We start from the raw sequence: 21,732 nt of genomic DNA, 5'->3' as shown, positions 1-21,732 counted from the left end.
GTACCCAACTCTGGTTATAACATTCAGCAAGAGCATTGTTGCATTTGTTCCCTGTCAGCTGTGAACTGAACTTTGTCTGACTCAATACTAAGAAAACCACAGAGTCTGCCTGTCCTTTGAATTTCAGTAATGTGTATAGGCCAGAGGCAGAGCCAGACTGGCAGCCATTGGAAGTCATGTTCCTCTAGAACCAGCCAGGCTCAGCTCAGTGATCCACTGCTGTGAGTACGTATGGACATATTATGGAAACACAGATCTTTACACTCACACACTAAAGCATGTAATGAGATAAACAACTATTATATTAGATAATTACAATATTTTTAAAAGAGAAAAGTAAATAACTGAATTCATCTGTCACAGATTAAGCTGTCATGGATACAAACGACCAGGGCAGAACAAACACATGACCAGCATCTGTATTGTCAACTACTCAAGTCTGGAACTGTAGATAACAAAGAGAAAACAGGAAGTTCCCCACTTACAAAATGTGAGAACATTAAAGGACTAGTGTGTAGGATTTAGTGGCATCTACCGATGAAATTGCAGTTTGCAACCATTTGAATACTGCTCGCCTCACCTTCCAAGCATATAGGAGAAACTATGGTGGCCATGAAACTCACAAAATAACGCAAAAGGCCCTATTTAGACACTGTTTGGTTTGTCTGTTCTGGGCTACTGTAGAAACATGGCGGTTCAACTTGGCAGCCTCGTCCCACTCCCTCTGTGGATATAAAGGTCTTATTCTAAGATAATGAAAACACAACAATTCTTATTTTCACGTAATTATACACTAATGAAAACATACTTATGAATATTATCACCATATTCTGCAAATAGAGCCCCCTGAATCTTACACACTGCTCCTTTACGCTTCTGATAAAGACGCATTAAGAAAAGTGGCTGTGATAAAACGCAAATGCATCTTTAATTAATCAGATGATTTAAAATTCCACTTGTATTTATGTTGTTTCTATCTGGGCCTGTTTGTTTCCCAGTGTATTTGATGTGCAACTACACATAAAGTACTTTAAATATGTAAACTATTATCTCTAATTCTGTAGTTTGCACAAGAACTCTTTTAAGCATTATGTTTCCTGACATCTCTCAGCTGTCTGCTACAGTCATTTTTATGGTCGAGATTGACTAAGGTTATGTGAATCTTATTTTTTATAAAAGGATTAGATGGGACCGTCCAACATAAATGCCTCGATGTATTTGATGGACATATATTTAATTTGGTTTGAACATTACTTTGGAAACTTAATATGAAAAACCCTCAAGAATAACTTTGTCTGACATCTCTTGAGGCGATCATTTGGCGTCAAAACTGACAGCAAGTATGAGGTAAACTGAACAGCAGGATAACATGAAAAGAGAGCCCGCCTCTTAAGTTGAGAGCACCCTTCCTGGAGCACAGTTTAATTACAGACAATGCAGAGCTGCAATCGTACGCACTATGATGAACTTCACCTCGATAACAACTTTAATTATCTGCAGCATCAGTAAGTACTGCCAATACATTTCGCTCAACTTCATTGCTGCTAGAATTCAGACATATTTTCTTATGATTAAATTTATTGAGATGTATTGTTTACCTTCCTATAACAAGTAAATCTCTTGTGGTCTGCTGTTTGTTTCAGGCTGGATCTCTGTCTCAGCTTCTGAGTCTCAGACTGTGAATGTCCAGCCTGGTGAAGAAGCCTCGCTGCTGTGCTCTAAGACGTCTGAATCTGACTCTGTGACATTATGGTTCAGAGTGGTCAACAGAACCAAGGCCAGCTCCATTTCCACTATGATCACCTCTACCAGCAGTCCTGTCTACTTTGAAGGATTTCAAAATGGAAAATTTGAAATGGGATCCAACACCTCCACTGTCTCTCTTAAAATTAAGACAGTGAATTTTTCTGACTCTGGTCTGTATTTCTGCGGATTTAACACAGCGAAACGGACAATTTTAAGTGTGATACATTTAAATGTTAAAGGTAAGATTATTATAACATCCTGTGGTATCAATTCTCATATCATGTCTTTCTGTGTTTGCTAATTTAATAATTGCCCTATAAGAACATGTGTGGCTATTTAATCATTGTCATAACAAATTTTTCAAAGTGAAATCAAGATTAAATGTATCTTCGTTTTGTTAAAAGGCAGTGATGAATCTCATGAAGACGTTGACAGAAAGTCTAAAAGTAAGATTCTCTTTAAGATTACTTTCATTGTCCAGTTTCACTTCTAGTCGTCTTAAGATAAAAACAGTATGGCTAAGTTAACTTTTGTCAGTTTAATGTTAGCAGTTTTCAAGCCAGTAAAGGGTAATAGAGCCAAATTATTTTATCTTTCTTTTAGCAGAGTGTGACAGAATAACAATGTTGATGAGTGTGATCCTGGGCGGTCTGACTGTTTTCCTCGTAATGGTCGTCGTTGGTCTGGTTGTTAAAAACAGGAAACTTCAGACAGGTACTTTTTTTAAAGCTACTCTTTCTATGTTGTGTTTGGTTTATTGTTTTTTCACTTGTTGAAAGAATACAAATTTTCATGTTTGTCACCTGATTCGACGTATTGTCTCTGTCATTCAGCTGCCAGTGAAGAACAGAATCCACAACAGCGTGAGGTGAACCAAGTGTTATAATTTACTTTTATTTGTTTTATAATTTAAAATTATATCCAGTCATTACTTAGTTTTTCTCTAAATATCAGCGGGGTAGAGCGGCTAAAGCTCCTGCCTCCCAATAAGGAGATCGTGGGTTCGTGGGATCGATTCCCGGACCAGACCAACATCACACAATCTCTCTGGGTGGAGTCTGCATGTCCTCCCCGTGTTACCGTGGGTTCTTTCCGGGTTCTCCGGCTTCCTCCCACCGTCCAAAGACATGCATGTGTAGGTTAATTGATAACTCTAAATTGCCCGTATTGAATGAATGTGAGAGTGAATGGTTGTCTGTCCTTGTCTGTGTCTGTGTTAGCCCTGCGACGAGTTGGCCACTGTCCAGGGTGTACCCTGCCTAAGGCCCAAAGTCACTGGGATAGGCTCCAGTCACCCGCGACCCCTAACGGGACCAAGCGGTAGAAAATGGATGGATGGATGGATCAGCGGGGTAATATAAGTGACTGTAAATATTCTTTTTAACAGAATCTGGGCTCTGATGAGCTGAACTACGCAGCAGTGAATTTCTGTCCAAAAGGAAGAAGAAGAGAAGTGGAGCCGAATGTTGTGTATTCTGCTACTAGATAGGCTCAGGAGGCAACAAGGAATGCTGTTCAGAATGGAACTGATGCTTTATCATATTAATCTGCATTTGTGCTTTTGTGTGTGTGGTGGACAGGAGGACTTATCGTCAGTTTGTCACAAAAAAGACAAAGAAAATGTGCAGTCTTCTTCCTAGTGCTGAGTTTTAATTCTTATCCCTCTTTCAAAGACGTAATTATACTACATCAAAACAGACAGTAGATATTTTAAATGCTGACTTAAAGGTGGGGTATGCGATTCTGGATAAATCCAATACCATAACAAATACCATGATATAGAGCGAACAACGACACAGCAAGTAATGTAACTAACATTAGCTAGGTTGTGGGTTAGCAAACTGTGCTACAGTTGCTGCTGAGATGCTAACAGCCAGAGAGGACGAGGCGGTTTCCCAGAGCCAGCACAGCAGCTCCAGACAGCGATACTCACAACTCTGCTGCTACTATAGCTAACATCACAACAGCAGCATAGCTTGGCAAACTAGAAAGTAAGCTGAATGTCTGTGAGCAAGTCATTTAACGTTACCTGACACACAAATCATGGCTGGAATAGTGTTGTATACTTGAATAGTTTATTTCCAATTTACAGAGCCAGGACTGTTTACAAACACGAGACTTTTCTTCTCAGCGCACACACTGAACGGACAGCTAGCGTACCATGAGGAGATGAATTTGACAAAAAGATGTGTATTGGATTAGAATTGCATACCCAGCCTTTAATACACTGTGTGTTTATACTACCAGCCAATCCAGTTTTACACCACGGTTGTGTTTTTTTAAAATGAACATGTAAGAAATCTACTGTCTACTGTGGTAAGAAAACTGTTAACATAAAATAAATAAAATAAAACAATATATAAAGTTATTTATATACACATATACATAGCCTACACGTATACACCCAGGAAATAATTCTGCAGCGCATTTTTATAATTTGCATCTGATGGAATGTAAACAGCAGATAGAGATAGTGATGATAAAATGGTTTTCATCTTCACATAAAAAAATGTACATTTGTGAGACAGTGTCCGTCCAGTTTGCATTTGTTTGAGCACCAAGCATCATCAATGTAATCACAGAGTCCTCCTCCCTTCATCTTGCCGGAGTCTTGCGCTCTGTCAGCTCGGAACATAGTCCGCCCGTCGAGTGCTTGATCCGGGATGTTGATGGAGCAGGTCTCTGTAAAGATGTGGGCACAACAGTCTCTGATTCCCGTTGCTTGGCCAGCCTGAGTCAAATTTTGTCCAGACCGGACATTAGCCAGGAGCGGCATTAAGTCCAAGCTGGGCCAGCATGGCTCCTATCCCTGCTGTCTTTCCTCTCCTCCGCCGCCGTGGTGCCTGCCTGGTCCGGTTGATCTGGCTCAAGGTCTGCTGCTTTTTAATCCAAACCCTGGCTTCCTTTTCCGATGACAACAATGATATATTACTGTCATAGGTAATACGTGTTTCAACAATATAACCGATGCATGATGAAAATCAAGAATGTAGCTAGCAGAGTTTGAAGGAGCTACAGGCCGCAGCATCTGCACGCGCAGCCCGTTGCCATAGTCAAAATCTTCTGATTGAGTTGATTTGAACAATTCTGGCTTTTAAATCAAATCAACCAGACGTCATTTAATGATGTTTCAGCAATAAAGTTGAAAAAAATAACAGATTAAAACAAAAATGTAGCGAAATCAGTTAATGAAGCCATTTCTGAGTTTAATCATTCACTTGGCATAAAGCATCTGTACTGTTGAGAGATTGCCATGAATGGGCTTAAAGCATGATCTAACATAAATTCAGAGAGGCCTGGTTGTGGGTGTCAGGTGGGTGGATTCACCAAGAAGACTATAAAGTTGCATTTTGACAATTTTAAAAAAGTACACAGTGAATGAACACTTTAACAACATGTGTCAGGAGCTGGGCCTTGGAGGATGATTGTAGGATATGTGTAATGGATGGGCAATAACAAATAATCACCAATCCACAGAACAACAATAAATACCTCAATAACATTTGGGGTGAAGTCACCAATTTCAGAATACACAATTTGTCTCAGTATTGCCTGTATGGGGTATAACAGCGGATGTCTTCACAGGGTACCTCTTGTGGCCACTTAAGTCATCTGCAGTGGATCGACACCGTGATATCAGAGTATACCTTAACATCATAGTGGGCCAGGTTTATCCATCCATGGCCATCATGGCCCCCAAAGAAGCAGGCTACTTTCAACAATGTCGTGGTCACTGTAATAGTGCAAGAATCATCCACAAATGTTTCCAGGAACATTCAGGTCACCACATTCCCCTGATATCAGCATCCAAACAGCATTCGTAGAGAGCAGCATCCACTAAGAAAGCATGACAATGGGACACCACAGGTTCCTTGTTAAATCACAGCACAATGTGTGGCAGCTAGTTTCAGGGCCACAGGTGGACTTTGCTTCCAATATTTCCTCCTGGCTTACCTATAGCACACATTCCCATCAGTAGGAAATATCGAAATACTGTCAGGCATTAACATGTTAACGTTTATCTCAAATGGAGTATCTTGCTGTTATTCAGTCAAAGACTCTACAGCATTACATTTTCAGAAAAATAACTTTGTCTCGTACTTCATGAGGCTAAATGTTTACGTCAGCACTCATATTCCTGAAAGCTTTTATGTAGTCAGTTTGAGGAACAAGATAAGCAACAAAAAACACCCCGCCTCTCTGCATTGAGAGCACCCTTCCTGGGGCAGACTTCAGTTACGGACATTGCAGAGCTTCAGTCACACGCATAATGATGAACTTTACCTTGATAACAGCTTTCATTCTCTGCAGCCTCAGTAAGTACTGCCATTGAATTATTCTCAACTTCATTGCTAAGTTTATTATTGTATGTTTAAGCCGCTGTAAAACTTATTTATTTATTACTCACTTACTAACTTTTATTGAGAGATATTGTTTACCGCCATGTTACTTTACAACAAGTAAGTCTCTTGTGGTCTGCTGTTTGTTTCAGGCTGGATCTCTGTCTCAGCTTCTGAGTCTCAGACTGTGGAGGTCCAGTCTGGTGAAGAAGTCACACTGCTGTGCTCCAACATTTCCAAATATGACACTGTAACATTCTGGTTCAGACTTGTCCAGAGAACCAAGATCAGCTGTATCTCTGTTATGGTCAGGTTTAACAGCAATGCTTCAGCCTGTGATGGATATCAAAATGGAAAATTTGAAATGAGATCTAACATCTCTACTCTCTTTCTCAAAATCAAACAAGTGGATTTATCTGACTCTGGACTGTATTTCTGTGGATTTTATGCAAATGCTCGTCCAATTTTCAGTGTAATACATTTAAACATTAAAGGTAAGAGGATTGTAAAGTATTTTCTGTCTTTTGATTCCCATTATTTTTCTGCGTAAATTGCAAAAAAGATTTTGATATTTGTCTTAAAACAATATATATGCGTTTTATCATTTTGATGTAAATCTGTAAATTTAAAAATCAAGACTAAATTTATCTTCATTTGATCAAAAGGCAGCGATGAGCCACATGATGACGTGGACAGCAAGTGTAAAAGTAAGATTTTCACAAAGATTTTTTTCATTGTGCAGATTATTAAATGTTTGAAGGTAAAACAGTTTTGCTAAGTTCAGTTTGGTCCATTTTAATTGTAGCCAGGTCTCAAGTCTCTAAAGGAAAAACAGAGTCTAATATAATGATCTTTCTTGTAGAAGAGTCTGATGGAATAGCAAAGCTGAAGAGTGTGATCCTGGGCGGTCTGACTGCTTTCCTTGTAATGGTCATCATTGGTCTGGTTGTTGGAATCAGGAAACTTCAGACAGGTACTTATTGAAAACTGCTGTTTGTATCTTGCATTTGGTTCGTAAGTTGGGGGTCATATCTTCTCTAAAGTTGTGTCAATATGTTGTAAAAATACAAAATGTCATGTTTGTCACCTGATTCGATGTATTGTCTCTGTCATTCAGCTGCCAACAAAGAACAGAATCCACAACAGCGTGAGGTGAATCAGGTTTACTATTATTTGTTTTAATACTTTAAAAGGTGGTATAATCATGTCAAGTTGTGATTTAGTTTTCTCACAAACTCAGCTATTTGACGTGTGTAACTGTGTGGACTCTTTACAGAATCTGGACTCTGATGACCTGAAAGATGCAGCACTGAGTTTGTATTCAACATCAATAAGAAACAGGAGGCCTGCATCAGAGAGAGAAGTGGAAACTCATGTTATTTATGCTGCCAGCAGAAAGACTCAGAGTGGTTCAGAGTGGAACTGATGCTTTTATCATATTAATCCACTGTTGTGTTCTTTTGTGGGTGGAGGGAGGAGTTACCATTTTCTAACTGAAAAAAAGACATATAATCAAAATTACTTAATATGTGATCTTTTTCCAAATGTTTTTCTCTCTCATGTCTCTCTCACTCTCTGTCTTCCTAATTTTATCCGACTGTGGTTCCTGTCCAAATAGACAATAGATAGATGGAGGTCTGCAGCAGTGGAGGAGTGAGTTTCACATCACTTGTTAGACAGGAAGAGACAGCACAGTGTGGTCTGAGCACAGCTGATGTGAGAATCATGAGGCCTGTTAGATCGAAGCTCTGTAAGAATAAAGTCTGAAATGAAGCAGTGAATACTGACTGACCTTCTTCTGTCAAGTCGACAAAGTGATCAGGTTCTACATTTGTACAGATGTTTTGGAAACTGGATATTTTAACTGTGATGTCAATGTATTACATGTCTGAATAAAAAATACCATTTATTTTAAAAAGAATGGTAGTTGTATTTATGAATATAAATATTTATGACACCCACGTGCTGGTTGTTGCACTTTGCACTGTGGTAAGAAACAGCACTGTCTGTATCAGGGAGGTATCTGTATCTGTATCTTTACACCTCTGACAGACACACACGCTGTTTTATCTTCACATAGTGTTTAAGCATCTATCAAGCTCGTGAAAAGACGCCTGAAGTAGAGTGACACTTTTCACGCCTCACCGTTCCCTCCACAGGCTGTACATGTTTAAGACATGACAGATCACAGCAAAACTACAGCAGGTGCAGCTCCCATCCATCTCCACTGTGATATGCACTCAGTCTTCTCAATGCAGCTGCCTGCATGTTACTTGAAAAATGTCAATTACTTGTTTCTTCTAATGTATTTAATAAAATAAGCATGTTACTGTAGTAACAACTCAACAATGGAAAGAAATGAGTTACATTACTTGTTACATTAATATCTGCTTTCCAACAACACTACAGTTGCCACGTATAGATGTTCTGGCTACACTGAAAGGATGTGTGAAAAGCTGGCTGTCATAGAGAAGGGGAGACGCCATATTGTTTAAATATGGGGATAAAGCAGCACATTTTCAGACAGTCTCTCCTGGAAGACATTCATAGTGCTGCACTCGGTTGTTCACATGAATAGTGACAGAAATAGCTGTGTCAAGAATGAAAAAAGAGAGCTGGAGAGAGATGTTCAAAACCTAGCTCCTCTCTCACCTCTCACCTCTCACCAATCACAGCGTAAAGTGGGTGTGACTGTCGGATCATCCATTTCGAAAAGTTACAGAAATGGTCGGATATTGATCCCCCATTCAGATGTCAGAAAGGTGTGGGGGGAGGGGGTTTATGAAGCTATTCGACCATCCGAGCAGCAGTTCTGACGGAGTATACTGGCCCCTTCACACATCACATCCATCGTATTTAATGAGTAGGAATAGAAATGAGACACTTTGGTTTAACAAGCAGCCAGCACATACATTGTAGCAATTTACAACACCTAGCCCAGTGATATCAGAATCAAGACGTTTCGGCTCCCGTCCGGAAGTCATTCTCAACTGTGAAAAATGGACCGGGAACTCAGAAATGTAAGCTACTCTGTGTTACTTAAGCCCTGCCCTCAGGAAGGAGCCTACCTGAGTATCTGTTGATTACTCTTCCTAGTTTCACCTGAAACTGACCTTCTTTGTTTCCATGATGATGGCCCAGTAATCAGTAATCAGGCCTATTGTTTTCTGGCTGCACCTACCTGATCACTGTTAAGTACCTGATTAGCATATGATTGGCGTGACCAAGGTGCTAATACGCTGTGGTAAACTTTGGGCAGATTGAATCTCAGACCACCATTTCTGTTCAAAGAGGGGTTTTCTTTTTTCACAAAAATGGCTTCTTTGACACCCTTTTCAAACCAACTCTTCTCTCTACTTAGAATCTTCACCTCACTGTCTTCAAATGTGTGGTTTGTAGCTTTTAGATGCAAATGCACGGCGCTCTGCAATCCTGAGTTAGCGCGTCGTCTGTGCTGATAAAGTCTTTTGTGAAGTGGCTGTTTACTCTCACCTATGTATGTATGTAAGTGGCCACAAGAGGTACCCTGTGAAGATATCCGCTGTTATACCCCATACAGGCAAGACTGACACAAATTGTGTATTCTGAAATTGGTGAATACTGAGGTATTTATTGTTGTTCTGTGGATTGGTGAGCAAAGATGCGCCAATCAAGGGTAAAACGTGGATTTGTTATTGCCCATCCATTACACATATCCTACAATCATCCTCCAAGACCCAGCTCCTACATAACACATGTTGTTAAAGTGTTCATTCACTGTGTACTTAAAATTGTCAAAATCCAACTTTATAGTCTTCTTGGTGAATCCACCCACCTGACACCCACAACCCAGGCCTCTCTGAATTTATGTTAGATCATGCTTTAAGCCCATTCATGGCAATCTCTCAACAGTACAGATGCTTTATGCCAAGTTAATGATAAAACTCAGAAATGGCTTCAGTAACTGATGGTTAAAAAAAGATTTTCACCACAATATCCTAAATGTCCTCTTTCCTGCTGTTTGTTTTCTTGACCATATTGTTTGGACTTGGCTTGGGAACCGGACGGGGGCCGGTTCAAATCCAGCGTGGAGTTTATACCTTTCCACAAGTCTGAAAGCAGATATTGACGCATCTTGTGAAGGTCAATTAGTCTGTTTGTGTAAGTTGATGAGTGGAGTAGTGAAACAGTGTTAGAAGGGGTTGATATATACTGGCAACTTTTTTAAGTAGCATCATTCTTGATCTTTCTGCTAGGTCTTTGCTGTGTGTGGTCATGGCTGAAAATCAGTCTTCTTGTGGTTGAGACTTTACTGTTGCCGCTTATAGTTATTCCGGCCAGTGTTCCGGATTAACTGGTGCTGAATTAACTGGTGATATTCCAGAGCATGGGGCAGTTGTGTCGTAGGTGTGGCCTTTTGAGGACGCTGTGTTGACTAACCAGGAAATAAACACTGAGTCAATATCACATTAATTTGTTGTTGATTTTTTAAACATTGCAATAGAAACACTTTGCTGGAACATTACATTTGGTCTCGACAACAATACTTGAAAATACTAGCCGTCTTCATTACCAAAATGTCATTTGTTGTCTGGCCACATAACGATCCCTGCTGGAGTCGAACCACTAAATGCTGCAATGTTCCTCTACCATGATCACCACTGATGCCTTTTGAAGTACAACACAGAGATATCGAGGAAAGTGGGGAGACAGGAAACCACGCATCCCACAGCTAATATTATGACATTCACATTAGTAAATGCTTAAACCAGAATGCATCTAAAGTGAGCCAACCGTAGTATTATATATTGTAGCCATACAATAAAATGCTAAACATCATAATTTAGCTTTACGATGTATACTGGCTGCCTGATCCACCAAAATCAAACAATTAAAAGATTAGGCAACAGTGTTTTTTTGAATAGAAAAGACTTCTGACGAGTGTAAGGAATTTACATATTTTTATAAACACTGGCCAAATTCAAGTTCAAATATGCAATGCAAACTCGATACATAGTAGGTAGACTTACATTACTATGACACAAGGAAGGACAACAATAATGATGAGTAATATTATTTTTATTTTATTTCAAACATCTCTTGCAAGAAAAGTCCCCCTCCGTGGAGGGGCGGCCAACACATACTGTGTGGTAGCACAGGCCGCATGTGGTGCACTCAGTCTGAAAGGGAAAACGAAAAAAAAGACCTTTGAATATTGTCAAACATTTGCACAAGTTCAAGTCACTCATCCAGAGTAGGATGAAGCAGTTTAAACATCTTAGGAACTTGTATAGCAATGTGTGTCAGATTCTGGGTTTAGCTCTGTGTGGAGTCAGTGTGTCCTTATGTTCCTTCAGCTGCACCAGTGTCCTCCAAAAGTGCAAAATACATGCAAGTTAGGTGACTTAAACTAAACACATACAATAATAGCTGTGTGACTGTGAGTGTTCACCCAGTGATGTTGAGGTAACCTATCCAAGGTGCATCTCTGTCTTCCAGCCGAATGTTGGTGAGTTTAATTAAATCTTCTTAATTAAGAAGACACAGCTCAGAAAGGTCATCTGGAAAAAATAAATAAATAAATAACAGACATTAATGTAGTCCAAGGCCAATACAGACCAGTATACCTGATTACTGCAAACCTGATTCTTTCAGCTGTGACGGCCCCTCCACTTGGGCACTAGGTGTCCCTGTTTCCTTGTGGTTTCCTGTTTTGTAGATGCAGATGAGCTACACCAGGGCCCAGTGTGCTCTGCCTTTAAATACCTCCCTCATCCTGCAGTTGCTCTCTTCTTTTTGCTCTCATTATCTGGGGAGATCCTCTCTCCCATGGCAGGCATGGCGGCAACATGGTTTTTTGGTTTTGTTTTCCACATCCACACATGCTCTGCATTACTGATTCCTACACGTTTCAGTGTTTGATGTATAGTTTGTAAATGAATTGCTTTTTTTAGATTAGGGGAGAGTTTAATTTGATTCTGGTTAGGCAGTTAGAGGGATGGGGCTGCAGTGAGTTTGAGCTCCGGCTGCTAGCGGGTTGGCCTGTGATCTTGTTTTTTGCACAAAAGTTCTGGGGGTGCGTATTCAGTCAGGTGAGGTTAATCCTCTGGTCTTGCTACTGTTAAGGAATTTTTAAGAGCTCCGTCGGAGGAGTTACTGGAACTTTGTTCACAGGAGCTATTAGTAAAAATCGCCAAGCATTTTAAGTTGGATGTCAGGGATAAGCGGTTGAAAGAGAACATGAAAAATATTCTAAAAGAATCTGTTGGAAGTGGGTGTTCTCCGGTCTAAATTGCATGCTGTTGGTGCTGTATGGGACATGGTTGATACTACCTCTAGTGAAGCTGGGTTAACTTTTGAGCATCACAAAGAATTACTGTTGTTGCAGATGGAAATGACAAGACTTGAGCTGGAAGAGCGCAGGTTAAGTTTGATTAATGTTGGTGGCATGGGGCAGGTCTGGTATTTTTTTCTCCAGAGTCCTCACGTTCTTTAGATTTTTTCCAGTAATCTGCGGTTGGTTCCTCCATTTTGTGAGCCTGACCTGGATACATTTTTCTTACATTTTGAGCGAGTAGCTGAGAGTAGAGTTTGATCTGATGCTGAGCGCACGTTACTGTTGCAATGTGTTTTGACAGGAAAAGCTCAGCTCAAGTGTGGCTGAAAGCAGAGTTTATGTGTCGGTCAAAGCAGCGGTGTTAAAAGCTTATGAGTTGTTGAGAGGTTTAGATCTTGGGAGAAGTCTGCTAGACAGACACACATGGAGTTTGCCAGGGAGTTAATCACTCAATTTCAGTGGTGTACTTCACTGGGGGTTCATACTTATGATGCTTTGTGTGACTTGATCATTCTGGAACAGTTTAAAAATTCTGTTCCCGGTCACATTGATACATAAATGAGCATAAGGTGAGGACAGCGGCAGAGGCTGCTCCTCTGGCAGATGAGTATTTGTTGACGCACTGTGGTGACCTTGAGGGCTCAGGATGATAATTTTTAAAGGGGCAGTAATTTTCTCCCAGAAGGTAAAGGGATTCGGTCCTCGCCGTGGTAAGCCACAAAGGGCCACACAGAGTCAGCTGCAGTTTGACCTGAGCAAAGTATGTAATTATTGCAGAGGACATTGGAAATCCTGTGCTAAGTCCAGTGCTAAAGGTGGGGTTGGTGGTGTGCATGTCAAGCCTGTCATACTTGCTGTTCCTGTCAGAAAGGTCAGTCCAGTCATTTCTCAATGTGTCGGTTCTCCCTGTGTTATTTCTCCCTGTGAGAAGATGGAACCTGGAGTCGATTACGTCCTGGAGCAGTCTGATTTCTCAGCTTTTGTGTCTAATGGCCATGTGTCACTGGTGAGGAGTGATGTGAGGGTACCTGTAAAAATCCTGAGAGATACTGGAGCCTTTAATTCATTCATTGTGAGTTCTGTGCTGCCGTTTTCTCAGGTATCTGATACTGATTACATTCTGATGCGGGGAATGGGTTTGAATGTGTTGCCTTTTCCAGTGCATAAATTGGAGCTTAACTGTGGTTTGGCCAATAAAGGGGCATGGATGTCATTCTGGGGAATGACTTGGCAGGTAGCCGTGTGTGGGCTGATGGTCCACCTTCTCCTGTAGTAACATCTTCTCCCTCTGTTACAGAGATAACAGATGAGTGTGCATTGTTAACCTGGTGTTTTCACGTGCTGTGTGCTGTGGGGAAGAGGAACCTGAAGTTGAGTGGAATAGCACAGGGGAGAGTGAGGCTTCTCTTTGCCATGTTAATCTGTTGAAACCCTACTATACTCGTGGGGCCCAGTTTTGTGCAACGGGGGAGTATGCTACAGCAGACGGTTAAACCGTTACTGTGGGAAGGCACTTGTCTGATGATTTACCTGTGCCTGAGGATGATGTGGTGGTTTTACCTGATGAGAGCCTATTGCGCAGCCACTCAATTTCAGTATTGCTGTGTAGCATGGGGAGTCCTTGCACCAAACAAGGTCAGACAACTGGCTGAGGTGAGTGCTGGGCTTTTTATGCTGGCTGTGATTAGGAGCTGATGGGGAGCAGGTGTGCGTCATTGGCAGACGGCAGAACCTGGCATATCCGTGACAGTATAGAGTATATCACTCCCTAGCGATTTTAGTTTCTACACCTGTGATCGATGGTAGATACAGATGTTGTATCACAAGTTAATCTGACTAACTAATCTAACTCCACGCTGTGTTCGAGCTGGGTGTAAACATGCGCTCCAGACTGTTTCACTTAGGCAAGTACAAACACATTAAAAATGATCATGACACAAATATGAGCCCGGCAACAAGAACATTTGGATGTTAACGATTTGTTTTTGGTGAGTCTAAATGATGATTGGTAAAAAATGCAGCTGGTATTTCTGCTGTACACATCTGCCTCACACTCGGAAATATCGCCAGTTAATTCACTACAAGTTAAACTGGAACACTGGCTACACTGAAAGGAGAAGTGAAAAGCTGGCCATCAGAGAGAAGGGGAGACGCCATATTGTTTAAATATGGGGATAAAGCATGCATGTATAATAAGAACTAGATACGGTGCCGCCACTTAGCCTTGCTTTCAATTTTTTCCAGTGGTCACCCATGGTATTGCAACATAAAAACTTAAAAAATCATTCAAAATAGTAATAAACAGCCAAGAGTCTTCAGTTTCAAGAGTTAGTCAGTTGCACCTCCATAATTACACCATAAGTATTAAAAAACTTATTTTAAAATTTAATTGATCTTGCTGTTATTCAGTCAAAAACTCTACAGCATTACATTTTCAGAAAAATAACATTGTCTCGTACTCCAAGAGGCTAAATGTTTACGTCAGCACTCATATTCCTGAAAGCTTTTATGTAGTCAGTTTGAGCAACAAGATAAGCAACAAAAAACACCCCGCCTCTCTGCATTGAGAGCACCCTTCCTGGGGCAGACTCAATTACGGACATTGCAGAGCTTCAATCACACGCACAATGATGAACTTTACCTTGATAACAGCTTTCATTCTCTGCAGCCTCAGTAAGTACTGCCATAGAATTACTCTCAACTTCATTGCTAAGTTTATTATTGTATGTTTAACCCGCCGTATAACTTATTTACTTATTACTCACTTGCTAACTTTTATTAAGAGATATTGTTTACCGCCATGTTACTTTACAACAAGTAAGTCTCTTGTGGTCTGCTGTTTGTTTCAGGCTGGATCTCTGTCTCAGTTTCTGAGTCTCAGACTGTGGAGGTTCAGTCTGGTGAAGAAGTCACACTGCTGTGCTCCAACATTTCCAAATATGACACTGTAACATTCTGGTTCAGACTTGTCCAGAGAACCAAGATCAGCTGTATCTCTGTCATGATCAGGTCTAACAGCAATGCTTCAGCCTGTGATGGATATAAAAATGGTAAATTTGAAATGAGATCTAACACCTCTACTCTCTTTCTCAAAATCAAACAAGTGGATTTATCTGACGCTGGACTGTATTTCTGTGGATTTTATGCTGATGCACGTCCAATTTTCAGTGTAATACATTTAAACATTAGAGGTAAGAGCATTGTAAAGTCTTTTTTTGTCTTTTGATTCCCATTACCCGTTTTTTTTCTGCATATATTGCAAAAAACATTTTGATAATTGACTTAAAACAACATCATGTATGCAACAAAATGGCTTTACATCATTTTGATGTAAATCTGCTAATTTAAAATCAAGACTAAATTTATCTTCATTTGATCAAAAGGCAGCGATGAGCCACATGATGACGTGGACAGCAAGTGTAAAAGTAAGATTTTCACAAAGATTTCTTTCATTGTGCAGATTATCAAATGTTTGAAGGTAAAACAGTTTAGCTAAATTCGTCCATTTTATTTTTAGCCAGGGCTCAAGTCTCTAAAGGAAAAACAGAGTCTAATATAATGATCTTTCTTGTAGAAGAGTCTGACGGAATAGCAAAGCTGACGAGTGTGATCCTGGGCGGTCTGACTGTTTTCCTCGTAATGGTCATCATTGGTCTGGTTGTTAAAAACAGGAAACTTCAGACAGGTACTTTTCAGAGCTACTGCCTAACTTATATTTGGTTTTGTTACTAGTGGAAATTCCCTTAAAGTTGTGTCAGTGTGCTGGAAAAATGCCAAATTACTGGTTTACCAAAGACCAAATGATCAATGAACTGACCAGATATTTTGTTTCTGTCACTTAGCTGATGAAGAAGAACAGAATCCAGAGCAAAGTGAGGTGAATTCAGTTTTAACGTTTACTTATATGTATATTGTTTGATAGAGCCTGACCGAAAAACAGACGGAATATTTTATCAGCTAATATTACTGTAGTATATAGTAAAGTACTAGTGTAGTAAATATTGGTGTATTTATATGTATTCATATATACGTACATATTTGTCTTGCATATATGGTCTGACAAGTAACAAGCAATTGCAGTCAAGAAAACCCTAAATTATTTTTGAGGTACTTTTTGGAAACTGTGTCTACGTTGTCCATTAGAGAGCACTAACAAGTTTATTTTTCAACTGTGAAATGTCCTGCTCAGTAAATATCTTGTCACAATCCTTTACAGAACAAATTTAAAGGAGGGGTATCAGAAACATGTGTTAATCAAATATATTTATACATAAATATCAATACCAAATATTATTTAATATTTATTTAATATCCAGTATCTGTCGTGCTATACTGTGGGAATTAAAATCATGTCAAGTCACCACATTAAGACTGTAAACACTCTTTTCACAGAATGTGGGCTCTGATGACCTGAACTACGCAGCAGTGACATTTCGACCAAAAGCAAAAAGAAGAGAGCTGGAGCCAAATGTTACTTATGCTGCCACCAGATAGACTCAGGAGGCAACTAGAACTGATGATATTAATATGCTTTGGGCTTTTGTATGGCTTGTTGGTGAGAGCAATAACCACTCGTGCAAAAACATTTGATTTTGTAATAAAGATCCAATGTTCATTCATTTGCAAGTGTCTTCATATTGCAGAACTATAATCAGCATTTCCTTTCTCTCAGTCTATTGAGCACACACACATGACTGGTGTTTGATGTAGGACGAGCCAGTAAGGGCATGGAGGAGTGTCCAGATTGTCTTAAAGTGAGAGTTAGATGGAGGTCTGCAGCAGTGGAGTGATTGAGGTAGACATCACTAGTTTGACAGGAACAGACAGCTCAGTGTACAACTGTAGTATAAATCATGAGGCCTGTTAGATCAAAGGTTTCTAAAAAATAAAATGTGAAAGGTAGCAGTGAATACAGTGAAAATGCAAAGCCTCTAGAGCTGAAGCTTTGCAAAACCACACAGTACATCAACATCCAAACTGAATATTTAAACTGTGATATTATAACGTGTGTGAAATTATATGCGTCACAGATGTGTGTACAAGGCAATAGGATTGGGGACCCAAATCCAGACACTGCAGCAGAACAGGTTATAGAAAAAGGGCTTTATCAGAATCAGAATCAGAAATACTTTATTGATCCCCGTAGGGAAACTCTTTGTTACAGCAGCTCGTCTTTACGTCAGTGCACACAGGAGAAAGTACTAGAAAACGATATGATACACTATAAACACTATAAAAAAGGTCAGAAATAAATTAAGTATCATGTCGGTATAAGTATAAGATAAACTAAGTGTCGAGTACCAAGTGGGTTTACTGGTTGATGGTGAAGTACAGTATAAAATACAATGTCACTAATTATGTAATAAATAATATTAATAAGCGGAGGTGCATGTACTGTCGAAGAGTAATTGAGGTATATAGTATCAGTAGCAATAAATAAGAAAAAACTAACAAGGGAAAACTAATATTGCACGGAAGTAGTACTCAGAATATTGCACAATTATTATTAATTATGGCGGAGATGTAATGCTCAATGTCCAGTTTAGTGACCTACGGTCATACAGACTAACCCTTAGAGGGAGGAGTTAAATAGTTTGATGGCCACAGGCAGGAATGACTTCCTGTGGCGCTCTGTGGTGCTTTTTGGTGGGATGAGTCTTCCGCTGAAGGTGCTCCTTTGCTTGACCAGCACGTCATGGAGCGGGTGGGAGACACTGTCCAAGATGGCATGTAGTTTGGCCAGCATCCTCCTCTCTGACACCACCGCCAGAGAGTCCAGCTCCACCCCCACAATGTCACTAGCCTTGCGGATCAGTTTATTGAGTCTGTTGGCGTCCGCTACCTTTAGCCTGCTGCCCCAGCATGCAACAGCATACAGGATAGCACCGGCCACCACAGACTCATAGAACATCCTCAGCATGGTCCGGCAGATGTTGAAGGACCTCAGCCTCCTCAGAAAATAGGGGCGGCTCTGGCCCTTCCTGTAAACAGCCTGAGTGTTCTTGGTCCAGTCCAGTTTGTTATCTAAGTGTACTCCCAGGTACTTGTAGTCCTCCACAATGTCCACACTGACCCCCTGGATGGAAACCGGGGTCACTGGTGCCTTGGCCAGTGACCCCTAACCAATGTTCAAATTAACAGGCTTACAGTCAGGCACGAAAAGGCCGAGCCAGAAAAATCCAGAGGGGCAAGGCAGGCAAACGGATCATAAACAGGCAACAGGTTATAAAACACAGGCAGCAGATATCAGGCAGAAAATCAGGAAAAGGAAAAAATGGAACAGGTATAGATGAAGTCTGAGCACATCTGGTGGACAGGTGGAGAATAGCAGATCCCGCGCATGCCCTCCCAGAAGGAGCAGTCACTCTGTCCAGCTGCAGGACGTCATTCAAAAGGGAGCCATTGCTCTGATCTCAGCAAAGGACAAAGAAGAGGGCTACTCTGGATATTTCCTGGTGAGACACGAGACCCATCCTGGATCTTTGCCTGTGGAATGCTTGTATAGCTCGCATTTCATTTAAATGCCCACTTTAAAGGAACGATTGAAGCTCATTCAGCCAGGCAACTTGTCAGGCAACACTATCTGAAAGATGCTTACTTTCACTAGTCAGTGGCATTCAGACACAGGGAATTTCAACATTTTGCATTCCATGGTTTCGGCTTCTCCCTGCCTTTTCAAAGTGTGTGGACAAGGCACTGGAACCATTGAGACCAGGAGATGAGAATCTTCTTCAATGTGTTCTCGTCATCGTCATGGTCTGGTCTGGTCCAGGAAGTAAGCCATGCAGAACATAGTACAATCAGTGATGACGATGATGTTTTTTTTACTGTGATTATTAAATGCATGTGTATAATGATATACTGAATGCTTGATTTAAGTATGACATATAAACACATACTGTATGACCAGCCCATCACTGTACATGCCACTATGGTGACAAACAGCACTTCCAGTATCACTGAGGTATCTGAAACTTAAACCTTAAACTCACACCACTACTTTATCTTCATATCACACCAGCTTTTTCCAAACTTAAAAAAGATGTCTAAAGCAGCCCAACACTTGTGCAGCTTTACTAAATAGTAATAAAACCTCACAATATATGTGTACATTTAAAACATTTCAATAACCTGTAATGTACAGACCATAGACTGTATACAGGGAGCCACTGGATGTCAGGGAAGCAACAGCAACAGTGCTTAGCCTGCTGTGAATATGTACAGTATTAATTATAATTTCAACACTGACCTTTACATTCTACACCCACACTAGAGGATGCCATACTGAGAAAAAAACAATAAATGATCCAAGTCAACTGTCTGTAGACAAAAAAAAAATATTGAAAGTTCAAGTGCACTAAAAGCAAAGGATGGAGTGACTATAACAAAATATTCATGTTTCATGCATCAGATGATTTAAGATTGCAGTTGCCTTTATGTTGTTTCTCCCTGGGCCTGTTTGGAAGCACTTGTTTCCAACTGTATCTGATGTACAACTAGACATGAAGCACTTTGCTGTGTCTTAACATAAACATGAGTAGACGGTGTAGTCCCTCATTCGTCCAGGAGTGTTCCATTGTAGAAAAGGTTTCAGTCGTAGTCATCTGGACAATGTTTTCAAATTCAAGACGTTTCAGCTCCCATCCAGAAGTCATTCTCAATTGTGAAAATGGTTTGAGAACTCAGACATTTAAGCTACTCTGTGTTGCTTAAGACCTGCACTCGGGGAGGAGTCTTCCTGAGTGTCTGCTGATTACCCTGCCTAGTTTCACCTGAAACTGACCTTCTTTGTTTCCATGATGGCCCAGTAATCAGGCCTATTGTTTTCTGGCTGCACCTCCCTCACCACTGTTAAGTACCTGATTAGCATATGGTTGGCTTGACCAAGGTCTTATTACACTGTGGTAAACGTTGGGCAGATTGAATCTCAGACCACCATTTCTGTTCAAAGAGGGGTTTTCTTTTTTCTTTGACTCCTCTTTCAAACCAACTCTTCTCTCTATTTAGAATCTTCACCTCACTGTCTTCAAATGTGTGGTTTGTAGCTTTTAGATGCAAATGCACGGCGCTCTGCAATCCGGAGTTAGCGTATCGTCTGTGCTGATAAAGTCTTTTGTGAAGTGGCTGTTTAGTCTCACCTATGTACCGTTCTTTGCAGTTTTCCTCACTGCATTGAATTGAATAAACTATATTGAATGTAATGAACAATGTAGTTTAATTTAGTTTAATAACAATAATTAAATAAACAAAGTAATTAAATTGACATTTTAAAATCTATTTACAGAATGGAATAGTAATAGTTTTGTAATGGGACTGTGCTATGGACAAAGACGTTAAGTGTATGAAATATATGAAGGTGACAAGAGCAAATATTAAATGTGACATGTACATAAATAATTAAATGATGTGGAGGTGGAGGTTGAATGCAATGCACAATATAAAGTCCAGTTTGATGATATATATGAACGTGACAAGTGCAAGGATTAAATGAGGGATGTGAAAGGTAAAGTCCAGTTTGATCACACTGTCTTCTTCCGTCCATATGGCCATGGTACAAGATTTGATGCCACATGGGATATAAGCCTTAGAAAATATGTTCCACTATAATCATGAAAACTGAGGAATAGTGTCACATCCCTCACAAAGTGTTAAAGACAGAATCTATAGCAAAATGCAGTAAAGCTGTTCTGGATTTTTTTCAATGGCCCAGCACTATGCAAGGACTCCTGTAGGCCTGTGCTATTTAAAGTTTCCCACTTTGCATAGAGCCAAATGGCATACAGAAACAAACAGCCACTGTTAATATCACTTACTTATTTCAAATGAAATCCTCTCAGCATCTTTCAAAATGACTTCTAATTGGGCCCTTCCATAAAAGGATGACTTCTTGAGGGTAAGGCCAGTGGGCAGTCCAGCAACCTTTATGGGTATGTTTTGATTCACGAGGGACTCTGAAAGACATGGGCACACACATGCATGCACCTGTTACACAACTTTACACAATTTGACAATTTGGTACTGGGTGTTGCTGCTGAGGAGCTGTCAGCAAATGTGACAACAACTATTCATTTCATAAAACGGTATTATGTATCTTTGCACTATTGTGTGGATTTTCATATAACCAATATCACCTTTGAAAGTGCAAAGTCGTTCACTGTGTGTGTTGAATCAAGAAGTCATTGGCTCCTTTGCTGCTCAGTTCATACACCTCTAAGCTGGACTTCTGGCCAGATGACAAAATGGCCGTTCCCACACCCAAAGCCTCAAGCTTTGACACCTTCACAAAATTTAGACGACCACAAAAATAGTAAATAATGGATTCTAAACAAA

At 40.2% G+C, this 21,732-nt stretch overlaps 2 protein-coding genes across 5 annotated transcripts; both read left to right on the top strand.

Annotated features, from left to right (window-relative positions):
• The first annotated feature begins 166 nt into the window (after positions 1-166).
• Positions 167-7,981, top strand: LOC122869812. The gene is made up of 7 exons (XM_044183136.1): positions 167-225; positions 1,364-1,505; positions 1,644-1,985; positions 2,151-2,192; positions 2,350-2,460; positions 2,580-2,614; positions 7,363-7,981. The coding sequence occupies exons 2-7, from the start codon at positions 1,460-1,462 to the stop codon at positions 7,510-7,512; spliced, it is 726 nt and encodes a 241-aa protein (XP_044039071.1). The 5' UTR covers positions 167-225; positions 1,364-1,459; the 3' UTR covers positions 7,513-7,981.
• A 4,985-nt stretch (positions 7,982-12,966) lies between these two features.
• On the top strand, positions 12,967-17,021 carry LOC122869822. 4 transcript variants are annotated; one of them, XR_006376422.1, is made up of 7 exons: positions 12,967-15,075; positions 15,252-15,411; positions 15,507-15,593; positions 15,786-15,827; positions 15,977-16,087; positions 16,245-16,279; positions 16,795-17,021. XR_006376422.1 is itself a non-coding variant. In XM_044183154.1 (6 exons), the coding sequence occupies exons 1-6, from the start codon at positions 15,030-15,032 to the stop codon at positions 16,894-16,896; spliced, it is 537 nt and encodes a 178-aa protein (XP_044039089.1). In that variant the 5' UTR covers positions 12,967-15,029; the 3' UTR covers positions 16,897-17,021. The 4 variants fall into 4 exon arrangements, 3 of the variants coding, with proteins under 3 accessions (XP_044039089.1, XP_044039088.1, XP_044039086.1); XM_044183154.1 differs by lacking the exon at positions 15,507-15,593 and having other exon boundaries at positions 15,252-15,452; XM_044183153.1 differs by having other exon boundaries at positions 15,252-15,593; positions 16,245-16,274.
• The last annotated feature ends 4,711 nt before the right edge of the window (positions 17,022-21,732 follow it).

Source organism: Siniperca chuatsi, linkage group LG22 (assembly GCF_020085105.1).
Source record: "Siniperca chuatsi isolate FFG_IHB_CAS linkage group LG22, ASM2008510v1, whole genome shotgun sequence".
Lineage (NCBI taxonomy): Eukaryota > Metazoa > Chordata > Actinopteri > Centrarchiformes > Sinipercidae > Siniperca > Siniperca chuatsi.
This window is presented reverse-complemented; position numbering and strand designations above follow the sequence as displayed.